Here is a 20,539-nt window from a genome sequence, read left to right as displayed (position 1 = left end):
GGCGCCGCGCAGCCAGCGGCGGGGCAGGATGCGCTCAGCAACAGGTACCGGGGGCCGGGCCGGGGCGGGCCGGGAGCCGCTCCCTGCGCTGCCGCCGCCGCTGCCCCCGCCGCAGCGGGGCCCCCTCGGGACCCCCCCGGGCTGTGCGAGGCTCTGGGCCGGCGGCGGGTGGGAGGCACCTCGCTGTAGCAGCAGCATGGGGGGTGCTTGTCCTTTGCTGCAGCCCCCATCCGGCTGCTCGGTCCCCTTGGGTCGCTTGGAGGACACTGGGAGAGGTCACCTCCAATGAAGGGCTTTGGCGGCAGGGCCAGCGGTGGAGCGGGGTTCATTCCGGGGTCCCCTCCCTGCTGCCGYGCTCGCTGCTGGTGGGTGCAATAGGTGCTGGCTGGTGCCCTGAGCAGTGGGGAGCCGGCCTGGGCTGTGGGGAGGCCTGTGCTTACTGGAGTCCTGCCTGCTTGGGGAGCCCCTACTTGCTTAGCCCCCAAAACACGGAGCCCCTTTCTGCCACAGCTCCTGAGGGACATACGTGTCCCCAAGGGGTCCTGAGTAGCCAAATGTCTTAGGGAGACAACCTGCAAGGGGCACTTGGAAAGAGCATGGCYTGCGGAGGGCTAGCCCAGAGCCGGGAATGGGCAACCTCAAGCATCTGGGAGGAACAAGCAGGACCTGTCTGGTCACTCCCTTGTCCCCACCTGGGCTGGCCCAGGCWGTTCGGCAACCCTTTCCAGACACCTGGAAGTTCAACTTTCCTTTCCCATTGAGCCCAGCCCCTGGAAATGCCCAAAAACCCTGGACAGGCTTGGGTCTGCCACATCCCTTGGCTCCCAGGCCGCCTGATCCCGTTCCCCCAGCACTCCGCAATCCCGCRTGATGTGTTCAGCTCCGGCTGCCTTTGCCTTTGCTTGGCCCCTGGCTCAAGCACCAGTGCATGTGGCAGTGCYGGGAGCAACAGGGAACCTGCCAACCCTAGGAGGGACCCTAGGTCCCTAGGAGCGACCTCCGAAAAATGACTTAGGAGCTGCCTTAAAASATGGAGTGATTGTCATTAGCCCAAGTGACTATGAAAGCTTAATAATGAGCAGGCAGAGGGGGTGGAAGCACATGCTGCCTCAGTATAATTTAGCAGCCGTGGTGCTAGCAAAGGGATGAAAGCGAGCAAAGAAAGCTCGAAGTTGCATGGGGGGCTCAGTGGAGCCGCCTGCTCCACTGGGCACAAGGGACAAAGGATGCTGTGCTGCCAGAAGCAGCAGGTCTTGCAAGGAGTAGGCCATGGCAGGAGCTCGGAGATCTCCAAACCTGTCTTGTGCATGGTGCCGGACAGTGCTTTGATGCTCCGGATCATTTAGGCCCAAGGCTGCTGGGATGGAGCAGCTCCGACATTCCTGAGCCGCCAGCTACGGGCGGCTTTGCGGCGAGGCAGCGGAGCGATGCAGGCTGGAGCTTATCTGCTGAGGAGAGGTCACTGGAACTTGATAACCCCTCAGGCCTCACGTTCCCCAGCAAAACAGACCTGCAGTGGGACAACTGCACCGCTGCAACCAGCCTTGGCTCTGCTGGCGACGTGGAAGAGACAGGCTGGGGAGTCAGGATAGCTCTTGGTGTCTTGGAAGGTTTTGCCATTGGGGTGGGCACAGCCATAGCTGGGCTCCAGAGAGTAAGGGCCGGAAGATGAGAGAGCCTAGACCTGCAGCTTACTGGTGGCCACCTAGGCCAGGAGGTATCTAGGCTAGGTTCAAGCAGGACCGTTTYTCCGTGAGCCGAGCCAAGCTCACCTGCAACTCCAGAGGCTGGTTTGGTTGYTGGAGCTGCTCCATGCGGCTCTGGCGGAGCCTGTCGGGGATGTTCCTCCCTGCTGGCTCAGTCCTCAGGCTGGATTTTTCTGGCGCTTGCTGTCAGAGCTGCGAGCTCTGCAGGGAGGTAGATATGCCCAACGGCTTCAATGATTTGACYGGGAGGTATCTCTGAGGTTACTGGTTCTGTCCATGGCTGTCATAACTGTGCAGTGGGGTCCCGGGAGGGACACTGGCTGTGTGGGTGGGGACATGAAAGGTTGGGTTTCATGGTGACTTCCTCCTTGGGGTCTGCTGTGTGCCCGGGAGCCCTGCGAGGTGTCTGGGTACGACCCAGCTCCACGTGCACCGCGGCAGCGTCCAGGAGCCTGTTCCCCATCACAACCGGAGCACTTGGGGCTGCATTCCAGGATCTGCTGAAATTCAGGCTCCCCAAGGCCTCATTCCTTTGGGAAAAGCAGGCAGAGATGTAGAAATCACCCAGAGCACTTAGCAAGTGCTCCCTGTGGATCATGTGGCTTGCGACTTTCGAACCAAAGCAAGAGGGAACTTGGGGTTAGGGAATCTCGGATCTAGTGGTGCAAAAGTTAGAACTCAGAAACTCTCCGTTCTTGGGTTTTTTTTTTTTTCCTCCTTTCTTTTTGGATAAAGGAAAGCATTTGGGAATGGGGGTGAGAAGCTTGGAGCACATCAGGACCCTGAGCTTGGCCCAGCGGGAAGGGGACCCAGCCTGTCCTCGCTGCTGCCCCCATCCCASTCGGGGCCCTGGTGCAGGGGGCATCGCAGCCCCCCGGGCTCCCGCGCRGAGCGAGCGCGGCCCCCGGCCCCCCTCCTCCCGGGGGCAGGGGAAGGAAGAGGGGCCGGAGCCGGACAATGGGCTGCGGGGAGCTGACTCAAACAGCAGTTCCTGGTCATTTCCTTTCTCTCCGCGCTGGAGAAAGGGTCCAGAGGCGAGCAGGAAGCTCCGGCGCTCCGCGAGGGCCGGCGGGCGAGCGGGAGCGTGCRGCGCCTGCACCTTCAGCCCGGCCCTCTGCACGGCCATGGCCAAGGCCGAGTCACTCCTGCCGTCGCGGCACCGCACAGGTAAGGTGGGCGGGCGGCCACGCGTCTCCCGTCCCACTGCTCCGGGTGGCACTGGTGTCCCCTGCGCTGGCGATGGCGTTGCTGGTGGCCGTGATGAAGGCTGGACCGAGTGCGTCCTTGAGCCGCGGCTGAGCGCAGCGGGACCCGCCGTGCACCRCGCTGCTGCGGCCCCCGGAGCCGCAGCGGGGACCGCGGGGACGGAGCTCACGCCTGGGGCCYCTTTGTCCCCGGGCCTGGCCGCTCTCCTCCCGCAGGCCACTTCCTCACATTGTCCCCGCGCCCGGAGCGCACGGAGAGCAGCAGGGCACAGGGGAAGCGGCGCCTTCCTGCGAGCTCCCGGCCAGCGAGGCCGAGGGGCGCGCGGTCCGCACGGCGCTCGGGTGCTCCGAGGTGGCGGGCAGCTCCCAGCCGGCGGAGGCTCGTGAGCAGGGGACGGCAGGCGATGCAGCGGGTCCTTGGAGGTGGCATCAGCACCTGACTGTGGGTGAGGAGGTTGGAGAGTGCGCGGGCCTCATCTGTGGCTACATTCCTGCTTGGGAAGGCGGCGGGCGCTGCGTGCTCCACCTGGGCCCTTGATGGAATGAGGCCGCCTCCACCCTCCGGCTGCAGGGTRCCCCGCGAAGGGCTCGCGTTTGGGTGCGATCAGCCCCGCCGCGGAGGACCCGGGTGTCCTGGCAGGAGCCCACTTGGACGGGCAGCAGCTCTTTGGCTGTCACCGTGACAGGTGGTTGTTGCAGCAACAGTCCCCTGAGCCGCAGAGTGTCCCGCAGGGCAGAGGCAGCGGGTGCCGACCTTGCGCAGGGTCCCCAGGCACCGTCAGCAGGAGCAATCAGCACTCACGTCGCCTCCGTGCCCGCCCCATGTCAGGGTGAAGCGGAGGCAATGGATCCCAGAGCCTGCCGTTTGTTCCAGGACCACCTCACAGTCTGCCCTGTCTGGGCAACATGCTGTTAACTCTGAGCCCTAATGCTGGGTACTGATGTTAGCAGGTATTTTGCCAGTGGTGGCTTCAAGTGAAAAAGATCTTGCACAGCCCAGCTCCCTTCCCACAAGCTGAATGACCCTCCCCGCTGCCGAACCCACCCACCCTTGCCATCAGCTTCTACAATACCATCAGCTGCTGTCAGTACAAAAATCAGCTGATTGCCTGCAAAGCAGAGCAGGAAGGGTGCCTAGCGCCTGTGGCACAGTCAGTATAGCAGCGTGGTGTTAATCTTTAATGAATTAAAGATTTAATTTTAGCTTGAGGCTGCTGCTGTGAAAAAAAAAAAAAAAAAAAACCTGCTTTGCTGCGTGGCAGTGGTGCTGAGCCCCAGGATTTGGCCAGGACATCCCTAGCGGAGCAGACACGAGTCATGGCTCTCCTCATCCCAGGGGTGCTCCTGGCTGCAGTGATCCTTCCTCATTTGTGTCCTGCTCCGCATTGCCAAAAATAAATACTTTTGCACCATAAAGTAGCTTGAGGTAACCTCCTGCCCCTCTCTTCCTCCCAGGCTTTTGAGGAGCTGTGTTCAGAGCTTGCCGCAAGTTTGGAGCGCTTGCCACGAGCTTGCAGCTATGCAGCGAGTGAGGTGATGCAGGGCTTGGTGTAGCTGTGGGGTGAAGCATGGGCTTGTRGGTCGAGGCCATGTGGATTCAAGCTGCTTAGATGCCAGCTCCTGCAGCACCACAACCAAACCACCCCACGGAGGAGCGTGCTCGGGGCGGGTGAGACGAGCACTGGGGGTGAGTGCTTGAGTGGGACAGCAAGATCCCTGCAGTGAGCAGCACTCGCCTTTCCGGGGGCATTGGCATGGTTGGCAAAGGAACTGCTTCACATTCCGAGCTTTGCACTGGGCTCCATGTCCAGCCCCGGAGGCTGTTGTGTGCCCGCCACGGTCACTTGCCGTTAGGCATCGCAGCGGGGCTGCTGGGCCGGTGCGTCCGAGTTCGGCAGGAGGCGAGCCGGGACAGGAAGGGCTTCGCRCCGAGGCTGCCAGCTCCTGCTGTTTGCTCTTTTCCCTTCCCCTCCATCCGCCGCAGCCCGCTTGCGCCTTGGCTCGCTCCTGGGAGCTATGTCATCGGCCACCCGCGCCGCGCAGCTTCTGTGCCCTCGCGGGCCGGGGCGCTCCGTCGAAGCCGGCAGCAGGCAGGCTTGGCGCTGCCCTGCGCTGCCTTCTCTCCGTGCCGCTGGGTTGTCGTCGGAGCGGCTGCAGCCTCGGAGCTCGCGATCGGTCGCCGCCRCTCGCCGGTACCCGTTGCCATGGCTGCTGGGTTGATGGTCCCGCGCCCGCTGCTGCTGTTGCGCCGCTCCTGTGCTGCTGTGTGGATGGTGAGGAGCGGGGCGGCAGCACCCACCTCCCCGCAGCACGCCTGAGGACAAGGAGTTTTCGGTGGGGAGCTCAGGCCGGAGCCGTCTCGCTGTAACTTCGCCCTGGGCAGAGGCAGCTGACGATGGCCCTGTCAAACATCTCTGTGTGGATCCGGGATGCTTGGGCAGTAGGTAAACACTGGGTGCCGGGCATGTGTGGTTCCAGGGGGATGCACGCATGGCAGCGTGTGCTCTGCAGCTGGCAGCGCAGCAGGGGCTCCTTCCTCCACGGAGAGAACAGATTCCAGCAGGGGCAGCAGCTCCGCTCGGAGCCTGAGGTGGGATGCAAGCCCCTGGTGGCTCTGGACCTGTCCTTCTAGCAAGTAGCACCAGCTGGAGCAGCCGTGTCGTCCCGAGACTGAACACTCGCGCTGCATGAGAGCCGGGGCAGGAGTGCGGGAGCAGGGGCCCTGTGGCCAGGACTGGCGATTGCCCCTGGGGCCAGCGCGCAGCCCAAGCTGCTCGCCCCGCACACCGGCTGCCGGCTCCGCGAGCGCCCGTGTTCCTCAGGGCACAGCCAGAGGAGGGAAGGGAGCTGGGGGCAGCTGCATGCAACCCCCCCAGTACCTCAGTTTCCCCCCCAGTGCCTCAGTTTGCCCCTCAGCAGCGAGGGAGGCAAAGCTCAGGTCAGGAATGCTGCGGAGCATGCGGGGACAGAGCGTCCAGCTTATCTTGAGCCCATTGCTGATAAGCGTGGCAGCTTGGCGGGGGGCCAGGGGCCCTAGGGAACCCAGTAGTGACTCGTGCCCCTCTCTGGGACTTGGCTGTGACCATGAAGACCCAGCCAGAGCCGGGTGTCCACCATGGGGAGATGGGCTGGTTCCCCTCAGAGAGTGCCTGGCCAGAGGTGGTGGAGCAGCTCCTCTTGTGCTGGAGACCCCGAGAAAGGTTTTTCGGCATCCCCATGGCAACGCTGGTACTTGAACCGCAATCCCAAACTTGATTTTGGAATGAGCCAGCACCTGACTGCTCCCMAAAATAGCCCGGCCCTCGGGACAGCATTATCAGCCCTCGAGGCTGGCAGGGGGCCCGGCCTGGGGCACTGGTCCATGGGCCACGCTGCGGGGTTGCTGTGAGCTGCTGGCCCACGTGTGGCCAGGCATCTACCAGGGGCCCAAAGCACTTCCAAGCGCTTCCAAGTGCTTATGCCTTTGACTTTTGCAGCCTGAAAATAAGGGGTAGGAGCCATTCTTCGTGGTGGGGATGCCCTGTCCCTCTCCATTGCCTTGCTCCAAGCGCCAGCTGGTCTGCACAGGTGCCCATGGGGCCACGGGGACAGCAGGAGTGGGGGGCACACAGGCAGCTCCGCGCTCCATGCGCGAGGGATGGCGAGCGGAGCCCGGGACACGCTTCCCCCTTGCACGAAGGGCGGCCCCGGGTTTCGGTGCTGCGGTTTGCTCACGTGGTTTGAGCCCACAGGGCGGGTGCCGAGGACACCCGAGGCCACCCAGAGGGAGCAGGGCCCTGGACGGCACCCAGGGGTGCAGGGCTGAAGCACCCCTAGGTAAGCTGCCTGCTTCGGTCCCGCTGGCTCCGGGGAAGGCGCAGGAGGTCAATGCCGGAAAGGGTTTTCATGGAGATGGAAGTGGCACGGTGCCAGGCTGGAGGGAAGGCAGGCGGCAGGGTACCTGCAGTGGGCTTGGGGCTCCGGCAGCAGCAGCATGAGGGTCGGAGCTGTGGTTAGGGGGTCCACGGGAGATGCTATCAGGTCCCTGGGAGATGCTGCAGGGTCCACAGGAGATGCTGCAGGAGCCTCTAAGAGGGACAGCCCTGGTTGTCTCCAGGAGACAACCGCAGTGGGAAGGAGCCGCTGTGCCACACGGCAGGAGCGTCGCTGCCCGCAGACCACGGCGCGAGGCTGAAGCAGCGCAGGGAGCCGGGACATGGGGTGGGTCACGGGCACTTCCCCAGTGCTCCATTCTGGGGCCTTGGCTGTGGGCAAGAGGGATGCAGTGGGGCAGAGTGAGACCCCTCAGCTTGCAGAAGAGTCTGGTCTGTAGAAGAGTCCACCAGTCCACCCTGCAGAAGAGTCCACCGGTCTGGTCTGGTGGGCAGAGCATGACTTGCAGTGGTGGTTGTGAGSCCAGGATGGGAACTTACTTCCCACAGCTGCATAGGGTCATGCTTTTAGGGAGGTGCCCGGACGCAGCTCCACGCACATCCCATGAGCCTGGCCCTCTTCTCCAGCAGACAGTGACAATGCTGGGACAAGGGAGTGCAGCTTGAGCTGCAAGGGGCTGGGAGCTGGGCTGCTACCAGCGTGGCACTTGCTGTTTCCCACTGCAGAAGGAAATTTTCCTGGGSGAAAATTTCACCCTGCTTCTGCTCAGCTCGGAGCAGGACGTGCAACACCAGCTGTGCCCCAGGAGCATCYGCAGCCGCTGCCCTGTGCCGTCCCCTGGGCATGTGAGCTCTGCGCGAACGGGCAAAGACCCAGCACGATGTACACCAGGCGCGGAGACACCTCTCGGTTGATATGGAAACGAGTCAAATTATTTAAAGGAAGGGAAAAAAAAAGGAGAAAAAAAAAAAAAAAAGCAGAAGCAGAAGTCTTGTGTTAAGTCACGTCGTTATGGAAACCCAAATTATAAAAGTAACTAGGCTAGGGATGTGGCACGTTGCTTTCGGATGCGGGGCGTTGTGCAAACTCCGGGCACCGAGGGGGAAGGGAGGGCAGGCAGGGAGCCGAGCTCAGCGCCCCGAGCAGCGCGGGCAGGAGGTGGCCCGGGGGTGCGGTGACAAGCCCAGCACGGATCTGGGTAGGGGTCAGTGCCCACATTGCTGTGCCTAGGTGCAGCTAGGGCTGTGCGTGGCAGGAAGCAAAGGAAAAAGGGAGACAAGGCCCCGGCTCCAAACCAAGGGGGTCCTGATGCTGCCATCTGACTTGGCTCTTTCCCGAGTCCTGGCAAAGCTCCTCACCTCCCCATCAGCGGAGCAGAGCTGCCATGGGCATTGCTGACACGTGTCACGTCCGTGGGCGCAGGGACGATGTGCACTGTGGTTTGACACGTCCTGGGGTGCTGGGCTGGTGCCAGCATTTGGCCCCACCTCAACCATTCCCCGAATTGGAGCCCGTTCTGCACCAAAGTTGGGACGAGGCAGCCGATAGTGCTGACCACGCTGCATCCTCAAGCTTGGAGGAGGACCACCCCTACAACCTGACCGTGGAGGGAGCATGTCCTGATCTTCCTCCCCGTCTCCATCAAGCTCCGGGCCCAAAGCTCCTCTCCGGGAGGCAGAACCAGCTGCGTTTTGTGCTCCGGCTCCGGAAGGGAGGGAGCCCAGGGATGCTCCGGCGCATCTGTGGGTGGTGCAGCGCGGGTGCTTGGGCAGGGGCGCTCCCTCCGCCCTGGCAGGAAGCCGCTCTGGGTCAGAAACCCACATCCTCTTTTGCCGGGTGTTTCTCCAGATTGTGGGTGCTGGAGGCTGCAGGGCTTCCCACTTGCCCCAATAGTAAGACCCAAGCAAGACCTAAGGAAGACCTAAGCAGCTTCCAGAGGGCTATACCCCTAAGTATTTGGGCTGGGAGAWGGGGTGCAGTGAAGGCAGGAAGCTGAAATCAGGTGGTGGAAAAATCCCCTGTCCTTTCACCACCCTCCTTTTGCCTTGTGACGCGTCCTCTTCTGCAGCAAGGAGGTTGCTTCACGGTCGCTCTTAACCAGAGAACAGTTGGGCCATGGCATGGAGYAACAAGGCTTTCTTTCTTTCTCAGTTTCTTCTCCCTCCCTTCCTGGCTGGTTCGAGCAGCCCAGGAGAAGGCCCAACAAGCCAGGGTCCCCAAGAGGTGTGTCCAGGCCCCAAGTGCCAGGGTTGCTGGTGGAGGCCAGTCCTGCATGGCAGTGTGGCCTGCAGAGGACATCTAAGTCCTCTATTCCTGGAGAACCTGAGGAACACACTGAGGCAAGCAACCAGGGCAGCCTCATGGCAAAAGTCTCTGACCATGCAGAAGGCAGGGGAGGCCACAACATGGTGTGGACTACCACAGGAAGTTCCATCTCCATGTGAGGAGCTTCTTCACTGTGAGGGTGACAGAGCCCTGGAACAGGCTGCCCAAGGAGGTTGTGGAGTCTCCTTCTCTAGAGGTCTTCAAAACCTGCCTGGATGCCACCCTGTACCATGTGCTCTAGGTGTCCCTGCTTGAGCAGGAAGGTTGGACTAGATGATCTCTAGAGGTCCTCTCCAACGTTAACCATTCTGTGATTCTGTGGACTACCTATCTGCTGTGCTGAGCCCCATGGAGCTCCTGCATCCCCAGGTGCCCAGCTTGCCCTCARTTTGGGATAAGTCACCAACCTATAGCAATGCCTGGGGAAAAACCCTCTCTCATTCTGGTCTGTCCTCCCCACAGCCACCTCTAACCTCGACCTCGAGAGCAAGAAAGCTGCGCACGCCAAGCTGCCATGGCAGCAGCCGGTGAACGTGTTCCTGGCCTCCGGCCGCCCACCAGGCATGGAGCAGCTGCACCAAGAGGCCCAGCTCAACCTCCAGAGCTTGCTGCAAGGTAGAGGGGCCGGTGGCGGGCTGGGTTAGCGTGACAAGGACAGGACAGGGCCCCTAGTCAGCGCCTGGGGCCAACAAGGCTCCTACAAGTTTGGTGGCTAGCACAGCAACCCAGGTTGGCACTTCTGCACACGACCACGTAAGAATTGCCCAGGATAACCTACAGCCATAGCTGCAGGAACCAGCAAGACCACTGCTTGCAACAGAGACCCCAGTGCAGCCTGGGCTAATTGTTCTGAGAGAGAATTCTTCYTGTTCCACCGCAGGAGCATCAGGCCTTCCCTTGCCGTCACCAGCTCATCTTATATCTATAGCTGTTATGGTCATCTCCCCATATGCAGTTGTATATGGTACAGCCCAGCTATAAAAATGAGGCCCAGCTGACCAAGAGATGCAGATGCTTTTGCACCAGCAACCCATCCTCTGAACTTGTTTTTCTCCCAGTCACTACTAAAACATCAGAGCGACCAAGGCCAAGAACTGGTCCCTGGGCACCCACMACCCCCATGGCATTTCTGCCAATGAGGACCTGGCAGTTGATTTGTTTAATCTAATCAGCACGGCTGTTGATTTTGTTTCCTTCCAATTTCTTAATCAAGACATCACGTGGGCTCAAATCAGATGCTTTACAGGCATCGGTTAGATCAGCAGTCTGGCCTTTCTCCAACTTGTAATCTCATTAAGTTAGTCTCATCAGACCTGGTTTCCATGAGGCCATAATGGCCAGCATTAATTAACTCAACAATTACAGGATGGGGAGAYGCTGAGTTCCCTCCTGGCCATCCCTGGTTGGATTTGCGTCCCCCTGAGTCCTGGTGCTTYCTTAGGCAGTGGGGGCTGGCAGCATCAAAGCTGTGACTTGCGTGTCTGAGCCCTGGACTTCTTCCATGGGGTTTGCTGGTGGCATGGGTAGGTTTCCATTCCCCGTGGTCTGTTTCTCCTCTCCGTTGCCCAAGTCTCCCTGCCTGTGGTGACAAGGGACACAGTGAGCCAGCCAGTGTCACGTTGGTGTGCCCGTGAGTGCAGCTAGCCCTGCAGCTGGCCCAGGACGGCTCTTCCATCGCCCTATCCTGCAGACCTTTGCAGGCGTGAGCTGCACTCTGGAGCACCTTCTTCTTCTTCCCTGTCCACCTCCCTGTCGCTGCAAATGTGAGTGCGCAGGATTCACACAGGGTAGCCAGGGCCATTCATAGGCCCTCTTAGCACCCGCCTTGTCTCTGTGGGCAAAGATGTCACCCTGGAGCACCCAGGGGCTGCTCAACCCACAGGCTTGAGCAACACCCTGCCGTTTGTCTTGCAGAAGAGTATGAGGAGCAGTACACAGAGACCAGGGTCACCGGGCAGACCTTCCGCGCCGCCGGCCACCTGCCCCCAGACACCCCCTCGGAGCCGTCGCCCCGGCCCCCACCTGCCAAGCGTCTCGAGTTCGTGCTTATGGTGAGTCCCTGCGATCCCACCTCGTCCCAGACCCCGGGGCAGCCAGTGCAGGGCCRGTGGGAGACAGGCCCGTCTGCCCATGCACATATGCCAGGGAGGAACCATTCTGGCATTGCCTGGAGAGGAGGGGCTGGCATGGTGACTCAGCTAGCGGGGCCATGGGTGGCCTTTTCTGCCCATCCCTCCTCCTTCTCTCAGGAGTGGCTTTGGTCATTCACATTCCCTTTTTTTTTTCCCCACAGCCCCCAAGCCGGCGAGGAAACGAAGACGAGACCACCACTAACACGCTTGGTGTGAGGCCTCCTGAGGCCTCCCTGAGCCTCCCCACCACCCCAGACAAGCAGACAGCCTGGACCAGGGCCTTCCCCCTGCCCACCGTGGAGGAGAAGCAGTGGCACCAGTCCTGCTCCATCCAGACCAACATTGTCCCCATCAATGTCTCTGGTAGGCCAACACCTACACGTTACAGTTGAGAAGAAATGCTAGCCCAGGCAGAAACCCCATCATCTTGCTCTTAGGAGATTGTAGAGCAGTGGGAAGATAGGTCGGGGTTGCAAACCTGTGTCCCTGGAGGCCAGGACAGCACCCAAGGCGGGATGGTGGGGCAGCAGGATCTTGTTCATGTAGGTCATTTCCAACCATCTCTTTTGCCATCTGCAACTTTGTGCTTCCAATCCACTGGTCACACCAGTCTGGTCTCTCATTTCTGCCACGTTAACCAGCCGTCATGGTCTGTTGTCACCTTGGCTCTCATCATGTGCCGTACGACCTGCGTGTATCACCTGTCCATCCATCCACCCTCACAGGGCTACAAGTTCCCAAGGTACAGATCGGTACCTTGAAGTCCYGCACCTTGCCTGGTGCATATGCTCTGTCCCAAGGCATCATCCCTTCTGTTAGGCATGGGCAAGGTGTCACATCCTGTGACATTAGCAGGAGCCCAGCCATGCAAAGCCAAGCCTTGTCTGCACAGGTCGGTCTGTTGCACAGAGCCGGGGTGGTGTCTCTGGTTTTCTGTATATCCCATCTCCATCAGCAGGCTTCTCCATGGTCCCACCAGTGGGGAACACAGTGCGTCACCCGCCATGCCTCCATCTCCCAGCAGCTCACGTCTCATCGCTAACTGCACCCTTCCATCACCCTGCCCTTGCCACCATCATAGCACCAGCAGAGAGGGTGGCTTGTGTGTCCAGAGCAGCATCAGTCCTACTAGCCACACTGTAAGAAAGACATGGTGCCAGCAGGGATGGGATCCAGGTCCACCCTACACCAGGCTCCTCCGAGACAGAGGGACCAGGCATGGAGCAGAGAGCTCAATGCCACACTTCCCAGTCCCCTTGGGCCCAGGAGCTCCCATGAAGTGAGGTGGCCTTGTCCAAGCAGCACAGTCCTCAAAAGCGCTAGCTAGATGCAGCAAGAGAGCTGGACTCGGCTTCTGCCCATGGCTGCCTCGCCATCCCGTCACGGCCGTGTACAGCGTGTTTGTTTTGGCTACAGGGCAGCACTTTACTAGGCACGCGAGTGCTCGTCACTCCCTGTTTAACACAGAGACCGCGATGAACCCCAAGTCCACCCTGCGGCGTAGACGGACCATTATCGGATTCCCTAACCTGTCCCAGCGAGACCAAGGTGACAACAAGACCCGCACTGCTGCTTTCGTGCTCTGGGAGTGCCCGGGCCCGGCTGGTGCCAGCCAGCACCACACTGGAGCTGGCCCTTGGGGACGCAAAGGTCGCTGCCCTGGCTCTGCCTCCAGCTGAGAAGAGGCTGCCTGGGGAGCCTGGGCACACTGGTGATGCTGGTCATGCCATGGGGCTGGGGCATCGCCTGGAGCTGCCGAGGCTGCCTGTACGGGCATGCTGAGGGTGCTGTCGTGGCTGAGGATGCTCACAGGAGCCCTGGCTGGCCCCAGATGGGTGCACTGCCATGGACCCATCTTTGACCCCTGTGCAGACAGTGTCTGTCGTGGTTTGAGGGTTCATTTCCTAAGGGAGGATGCAGGGAAATGGGCCAGATTCTTCTCAGAGGTGAACTAGGACAGGATACAAGCTGGAACAGGGGAAACTCATAGGAAGAAGGAAGATTGTCCCCATGCGGGTGGTTGGACACTGTGGTGAGGGAACAGAGAGGTTGTTACAGTCCCTTCCTTGGGAACTATTGGACCTTGCTTTGGACATGGCCTTGAACATCCTGATGTGGCTGCTTGTTCTCTGAGCGGGGAACCACACCAGACTCCCCAGGTCCCTTCCCAGCTGAAATTTCATGACACAAACAAGATACAGCCTGTGTGGGACCYATGAGCGCCATCTCATCCCTCCCTGACCCTAGTGGTGGTGGCCTGCTCTGCTCTTTATGGGTYCCATGTATGCTACCACCTGCAGGACAGCACTGGGCCAGCACGTTGGTCCCCATGAGGTTGATGTCCCCATGCAGMGACTCCCGCCTCTGGTGCTAAAACATCCATGCAGTCCCTGGCATGGCCAAGACAATTCTCAAGGCTACTCTGAGGGTTAACAGAGGCCGTGAATTGTCCCCATTTGTCATGTGGCTACCCTGATGTATGGGCTTTGAGAATATCTCATAAGAGGATGCAGACTCTTCCCTGACAGTCAGTCTAGGCACGTTGCAGTCATGCTAGAGATGCCAAGATGGGTCATGGACTCAAAATAGTTCTGCCCTTGCAGCCCCTGGGTCCTGCCAAGTCGCAGGTGTGGGGCTGTGCCATTGACCTCCTGCTGGAGAGCAGAGCGCAGAGGTGCCCAGGGCAGCCCTGGTGCGGACGCCGCTCCCCGGCACCGTGCACTTGGGCAGCCCTGGTCTGCACAGCCCCAGCTCACTGGAGCTCATGTCTGTCCCCACAGGYAGCCCCAATGGCCCCACGTTCAACACGCACGCGCCCATCGCAGAGTCTGTGTCCTGCAACTTTGTGCCCGAGACTGCTCATGGGAGGAGGCCACCCCAGGAGATAAGCCCCCGCCAGCCACTTTCCGCCCCACTGAGGAAGACCTTCAGTGACCTAGGGGAGAGCCGGTGCTACCAGACGCCCACCAAGATGGACAGTGCGGCCATGGCCTACACCGGGGCCTGCAACGGGCCACAGGGCTCCACCTTCTCCCCAGCATGGAGCTCCAGTTCCTTCAGCTACATGAGTCCTGCCAGCCCCACTGCAGGCCAAAGCAAGGGACCTGCGTGTGCGTCTCCAGGCAGCTCCAGTGCATCACCCAACCTGGGCTCGCCCACAAACACTGAGCGGGCGGCCTCCTTCTTCATTGCCAAGGAGGAGCACGTGGGCAGCAACGGGCCCAGCTCCTTCTCCTGTCCAGTGCCTGAATTCCCCCCAGCCAACGCAAGCGGCCAGAGGTGCGAGGGCCGAGAAACCAGAGTGAATTTCTCKCCAGCAAGCAAAGAGGAGTCAGAGACAGAGCGGGAGCCGTCGCGCCTGGACGTGGATCGGGCAGCCTGCCGGTTTCGTGAGCGGTCGCTGTCGGTGCCCACTGACTCAGGGTCCCTGTGCTCCATGGACATTGCATACGCTGAGAACCGGAGGGGCAGCGCCAACTACACCTTGAACTACCCCAGTGCCAGCTCTGAGGGCAGCACGAGCACTGATAACGTCTCCCTGGGGCTGGAACACGACGCTCAGCAGAGGCGGCGCTCCAAAAGCATCTCCCTCAAGAAGGCCAAGAAGAAACCATCACCCCCTACACGCAGYGTCTCTCTGATTAAAGATGAGCCAGTCACCCCGGTGGGGTCTGGCCCTGTGTTGCCAAAGGATCAGAGACCCAAGAGCCTGTGCATCTCGCTGGACACTCAGGGCCACCGGCTGGTGCACTCAGATCCACAGGGGAGCGCAGGCAGAGAGCCCGATGGCGCAGCCCACCCCCATCAGTGGTATCTCACAGACTGGAAGTCTGGAGATCCCTACCAGTCGCTCTCCAGCTCCAGCACAGCAACGGGGACCACGGTGATTGAGTGTGTCAAGGCACGGGGCAGCTCAGAGTCCCTCACATCCCCCTCCACTTCCCGGGCCACAACACCCTCCCAACTCTCCACAGAGGTGGACCTCAAAACCTCTTCTCCGGGTAGGCGCACTGGATTGATGTCCCCATCTAGTGGGTACTCCAGCCAGTCGGAGACCCCAACACCAACCATCCCAACATCGATGATCCTTGGACACTCTCCACACCAGGTGCGTGTGAGGCCACTGGTCCCTGAGAGGAAGTCCTCCCTGCCCCCTACATCCCCCATGGAGAGAAGCCCCAAGTCCAGGCTCTCCTTTGACCTGCCTCTCACACCACCCGCCCACCTTGACCTCTCAGGGCTGAAGATCTCCCTAAAGGGGAAGATGAAAGTCAGCCGGCACCACTCAGATTCCACCTTTGGCACGAAGCTGGTCCAGAAGACCAGCCCCATCCAGCCCATCATGCCCATGGTCACACAGTCCGACCTGCAGTCTGTCCGCCTGCGCTCCATCAGCCGCTCAGAGCCAGAGGACAACGCAGACGGCCCAGACCATGGCGAGGAGCCAACGCATGGTCCCTGCAGTGCACCTGAGAGAAAGGTGAAGCCGCCCGTGGCAGAGAAGCCACCACTGGCCAAACGACCCCCAGGCATCCTGCACAAACCCCCCGTCCTGCGGGAGGAGGGCCCCCTGTCCCCTACATCCCCACCAAGCATGGCCACCAAGGAGAAGGACAGTTTCATGGTGTTGCGGAAAGGGGAGCTGAGGAGGAGTCCTGCAGAGCCCCTCTCGACCCCAGCCTTGGTGGGGATGCGGCGGCTCTCCCAGGGCAGCCTGGAGGATGAGCCACGGCCAGAGCRTAGCAGTGCCATGGAGGGGGAGCGGAGGAAGTCCAAGGTCCCCCCACCGGTGCCCAAGAAGCCCAGCGTGCTCTACCTGCCACTCACACCAGTGCCAGCTCTGCAGGGAGCCAACATGGGGGATCAGGCAATCACCCCCAGCCCCATCATCACACTGGATGCCGACACCAGCTGCTGCGACCCAGATGCCGATGGCTTCCCTCCTCCTGTGGCCCTGGACACAGCACAAGGCRACGAGACCCCTTCCGAGCAAGGTGAGCATCCCTCAGCTTCCTCCCTTCCTTCCTTGCACCCATGTCTTTACCTCAGGGACAGGAGACCAACGAAGGAGATCCCCTTAGCATCACCTGCCCGTGCAGGGCGTTTCACAGGTGCCTTCTCCCCATGCACAGGCAGCTCAGTGGAGGCTGGCGTGGAGGAAAAGAGCTTTGCAAGCGACAAGACAGCTGACTCCATTGCGGAGGAGGATGATGATGTGTTCATGGCATCCCGCACCACAGAGGATCTGTTCACTGTGATCCACAGGTAGGACCAGGGACACCAGCAGCTCTGGTACATGGGCAGCAGCTTGGTGGGCAGTAATGGGCATGGCCTGTTGAGGCAGATGTGCCTGTCCATGGTCGCAGAGTTGGGTGCAGCCCAACCCCTAGCCTCAAATGTTCAACAAATTCAGTGTAATCCCCCAGAAGGTCGTTCAGCCTCGTGCACTTCCGAGATGGAAGAGCTTTGTTTCCTGAGTCTACAGGTTACCAACCTGCAAACAGGGTCTGTTCAGCTATCAGTTCTGGGACAAATTGGACCTATCTACTAGGACAGCACTTGAAGGTAACTCAGTGCCTTACCCAGCCACCAAACAGACTGTTTGTCCTGTTTCTGGCAGAGCAGGAGCAGCTGAGCAGATATCCTGCCCTCCATCCTTTAGATGCTCCCTGTGGTAGGACAGTGCTGTGGCAGCTCATCCCCTCCTATGAGGTGGCAGCTCCTGCCCAGGGCTGCTCCCAACACACATCTCTTTGKTGCTTAGGTCGAAGAGGAAGGTGCTTGGGTGGAAGGAACCCGGAGACACGTTTGGCAGCCGGCCCAATTCCCACTCGCCCGTAAAGACTTCAGGGTCTCCAACCAGCGAGTCCCCTGCAGTGGTGGTCAGCACAGGGAAATCCTCCAGCAGGAATGAAGACTTTAAGGCTCTGCTACAGAAGAAGAGCAGCAAAACCAGCCCCGGTACCCGGCCATCTGCAGCTGAACTGCTCAAGACAACAAACCCGCTGGCTCGGAGGGTCATAACAGAGTTTGCCCCTGAGCTGGATGGTGCAAATAGCCCCAAGAGCCAGCCCTAACCACGCACAGTCCCTGCTGGCGAGAAAGGGCTGGGAGTACTGCTCTAGGCGGTAGCTTTACGCACTCAGGTCTCTGCAGATGGAGTGTCTCAGGCTGCCCATGTGAGTCTGTGCCCTGCTGGGGGTTTTATTTTCCTTTTGTTTCTTCCTCGGTGCATCTTCCTTTGATGTTCTCCAGTGGGGAGGGGAGAGCAGCTGATGAAGAGGCAGTGTTTTGACCTGAGGACACCATGGCTCTGGTGGAGCCAGGATACGTCAAGGGGGCAAGAGCCAGGCATGGAGCACCGCAAATGGGATTGTTCCCTGCTGAACCAGCTCCCAGATCYCCTCCAGCTTCTGCCTGGCACCTCCCGGTGTGCTGGCTGGAGGACAGCACACACTTCCCTGCTTCTCGGGAGCCAGAAACGAACTGCAGCCCAGGTGTAATTCCGCATCCGCAGCGAAGCTCGCTTCAAACTGTGTGGTCACTCCGGCATGTGGTACTTTAAATGGCTTTTATAATGCACAGTGTTGATGATGTTTTGTTCTCTTTTCTTTTGACACTGTAACTTGAGTTTCCCAGGCAAAGATCCCAGGTTTGAGTTCAGCTGGATACTTGGAGATTTAYGGTGGGAAGACAGCTGGAAATAAGGCTGCTTTGGAAGAGCCGCAAGCAGTTTCCACGCGTCATCCAAAGCAGGCTGCTCTCCCTCCGCGCTGCTGGACCGGGCGCCTGCAGCCAGTGCGTGATCTCAGGCCAAAATCCAGTCCATTGAAAGCCCCTAACGATGCTGCATTTCCAAGAGCTCTTTGGCCCTCGGCCCAAAAGCAACACCCAGGGATGCTACTGCCACCTCCCGGGGAGCCAAGCCCCATCTGCAGATGCACAGAGCCCAGCTGAACTGAGCGCAGARGCAGCCCGTGCGGAGGCCTGCAGCATTCCTGGTGGGACCAGGCCCTGTGAGAACGAGCTGCTCCTGTGGGAGGCAGTTGATTGCAGTTAAATTAAAGCCTTGAAKGAATKTGGGCCCCACGGAGGCAGGCAACTAGCGCTGTACAGAGAAAGCRGGGAGTTTCCTTCCCGGGTTCTGCCTGTTGCTTGGGACTAAAGTGCCCTGGAAAAGCAGGGCAGACCTGCATCTCCAGCAAACCACTGCTGCTCTGGTTGCCAGAGGTCCTCAGTTCCTGTCTAGCTGTTGGCCAAACCCAGAGAGGTCYGTGTACCCAGGGCTGATGTGCTCCTCTCCACCTCCTGGCTTGTTCCTGGGGTGCTTCCCCATGAAGACAGGGCAGTGCCACCCTCCACCCTGTCAGTGCCGCTGGTGCTGGTCAGTGGTGGGGAGGTTCACAAGGCTGAGCACATGTCCCTGTGCGGAGTGCTGGCTGAGGGGGTCCRGAGGGTGCTGTCAGCAATGCCACCAACCTGCCAGCGCACAGGTCCCCCAGGCAGCCAGATTGCACTTCCCTGAGCACCACCAAGTGGGGACCTTCCCAACCCCAGGGGACACTGGCATGCATGGGGCCAGGCACTCGCAAGATCAGGTCTCTGGGGCTCCCTGGTGAATGTGTCCCCTCTCTGCCAAGCAGGTTCCCCAGTACAGCATGGGCAGATCAGAGCACCCAGGCTGAACAGAAGACAGAGCAGCATCATGCCAATGATGGGATCAAAGCACTGTCTGCCACCCTCTGCGTCCTGCTGGGACGCTGCTGAACACTGCCAGCCACCACAGACACAGCTGGCACAGTAGGAACATGCCGGGCCCTGCCAATCAGCCAGGCTGCCAGAGCAAACAGCTGGAGCTGCCGTTTGGGGCCCCTCAAAGACCCAGCAGGGCTGGACTCCCCCTCCACCCTGAGCTCATTGCAGCTACTTATTCCAGGTGGGTGCCCACACACCCCACTGGCACCACTGCGGTGCCATGGGTCCCATCCGGCAGGCTCTGCGTGGGGAGGAGCACCTGCACGATGGCACTTGGTGGCACAGTGCCTGAGGACTCTGTCCCATGGCTTCCCCTCCGCCATGAGGCTTTTTGTGCTTGAGGTCTCCCTTGGGACAGCGCCTGTTGTGACTCTCCAATCCTCAGAGCACGAGAGAAGTGGCCAGGCAGTGACTCCTGGAGAAACAGGGTGTTATTAAACTTGATTTCTTTATCTGTTTCCGTAAGCTCCAGAAGCAGAAGGCCAAGGACAGGACTGCAGCATCCCAAGCCCTGTCTTACATCCACCCTGTTGTGTGGCTGCAGCCACAGCCCCACAACAACTGTCCTTTGGAAGGGCCGGGGATGGTTTGGTGCCCACGAGAAGGCCTATGCCTCTTGCAGGAGCTCTGCACACCAATGGTGCCCATGTGTCACTGTCCTCCTGCTGTTCTGGGCCCTGTAGGGAGCAAACACCTCTTGGGAACCATCCTCTTCCCCAGGCTTGTGTTGGATTTTACCCTCAAAGAGGCTCAGTTCTCCCTGCAGTTGGTTTTATTTTTCTTTTCTTTTCCTTTTTTTCCCTCCCATGACTTGCACACTGCTCCCCTCTCTCTCATGGGGTTGCAAAATTAAGCCTGTAATTAAGATCCAGGCTGCGAAACTCAGGAAAAAAAAAATCATACTAAATTTCTGTGCTTCATCTGTCTTGGAAACTCTGGCACCCGCCCCCCTACCCTCTTCCTCCTCCTCCTCCTCCTCTTCCTCCTGCCGTCAATCGCAGCTGCACGGGGCTCGGGGCCCTCCCGCAGGGCAGCGAGCGGCAGCGGGATGCGCTGCAGGCTCCGGACGGCTGTGGCTGCCACCGACATGAGCRCACGGGGAAGGAAGCTCGGAGACCGAGTACATTTTGCACATGACTTGCTCAGGAAACCCATGGCGCTGGGCGAGCAGGGGCCATGAGCAGGCTCGGGGAGAGGACCGTAGGCGCAAAAACATCCCCTCAGCGGCATCGCTAGCAAAACAGGGCGCTTCGTATCCGATGAGAGACGTCTCAACCCTCAGCCCTGGCTGTAGCGGGATGAAATCCTGGCTGCACCAGGGTCTACGCCACGTAACTGCGTCCTCCTCCGTGCTCCGAGGAATCAGCTCCTCCCTGCGAGCTCTGGGGCAAGGACTGACCCCCAGCCGCTTGTTTCCTCCTCCACCGAAATGAATGTAGAAAACTTTTTTCCTTCCTTCCTTCCTTCCTTCCTTCCTTCCTTCCTTCCTTCCTTCCTTCCTTCCTTCCTTCCTTCCTTCCTTCCTTCCTTCCTTCCTTCCTTC

The 20,539-nt window shown here is 60.1% G+C and overlaps 1 protein-coding gene across 1 annotated transcript; it reads left to right on the top strand.

The window, feature by feature from the left end:
- Positions 1-6: 6 nt before the first annotated feature.
- On the top strand, positions 7-19,757 carry NHSL2 (NHS like 2). Its single transcript, XM_026039122.1, has 8 exons — positions 7-44; positions 9,572-9,724; positions 11,024-11,160; positions 11,403-11,604; positions 12,658-12,789; positions 14,022-16,235; positions 16,374-16,506; positions 17,006-19,757. Exons 1-8 carry the CDS (start codon positions 29-31, stop codon positions 17,316-17,318), a joined length of 3,300 nt encoding a protein of 1,099 aa, XP_025894907.1. The 5' UTR covers positions 7-28; the 3' UTR covers positions 17,319-19,757.
- Positions 19,758-20,539: the final 782 nt, after the last annotated feature.

This window comes from Nothoprocta perdicaria, unplaced genomic scaffold (genome assembly GCF_003342845.1).
Source record: "Nothoprocta perdicaria isolate Ctin4 unplaced genomic scaffold, notPer1 scaffold_22, whole genome shotgun sequence".
Lineage (NCBI taxonomy): Eukaryota > Metazoa > Chordata > Aves > Tinamiformes > Tinamidae > Nothoprocta > Nothoprocta perdicaria.
Note: the sequence above shows the minus strand (reverse complement) of the source record. Positions and strands in the feature narration are given on the sequence as shown.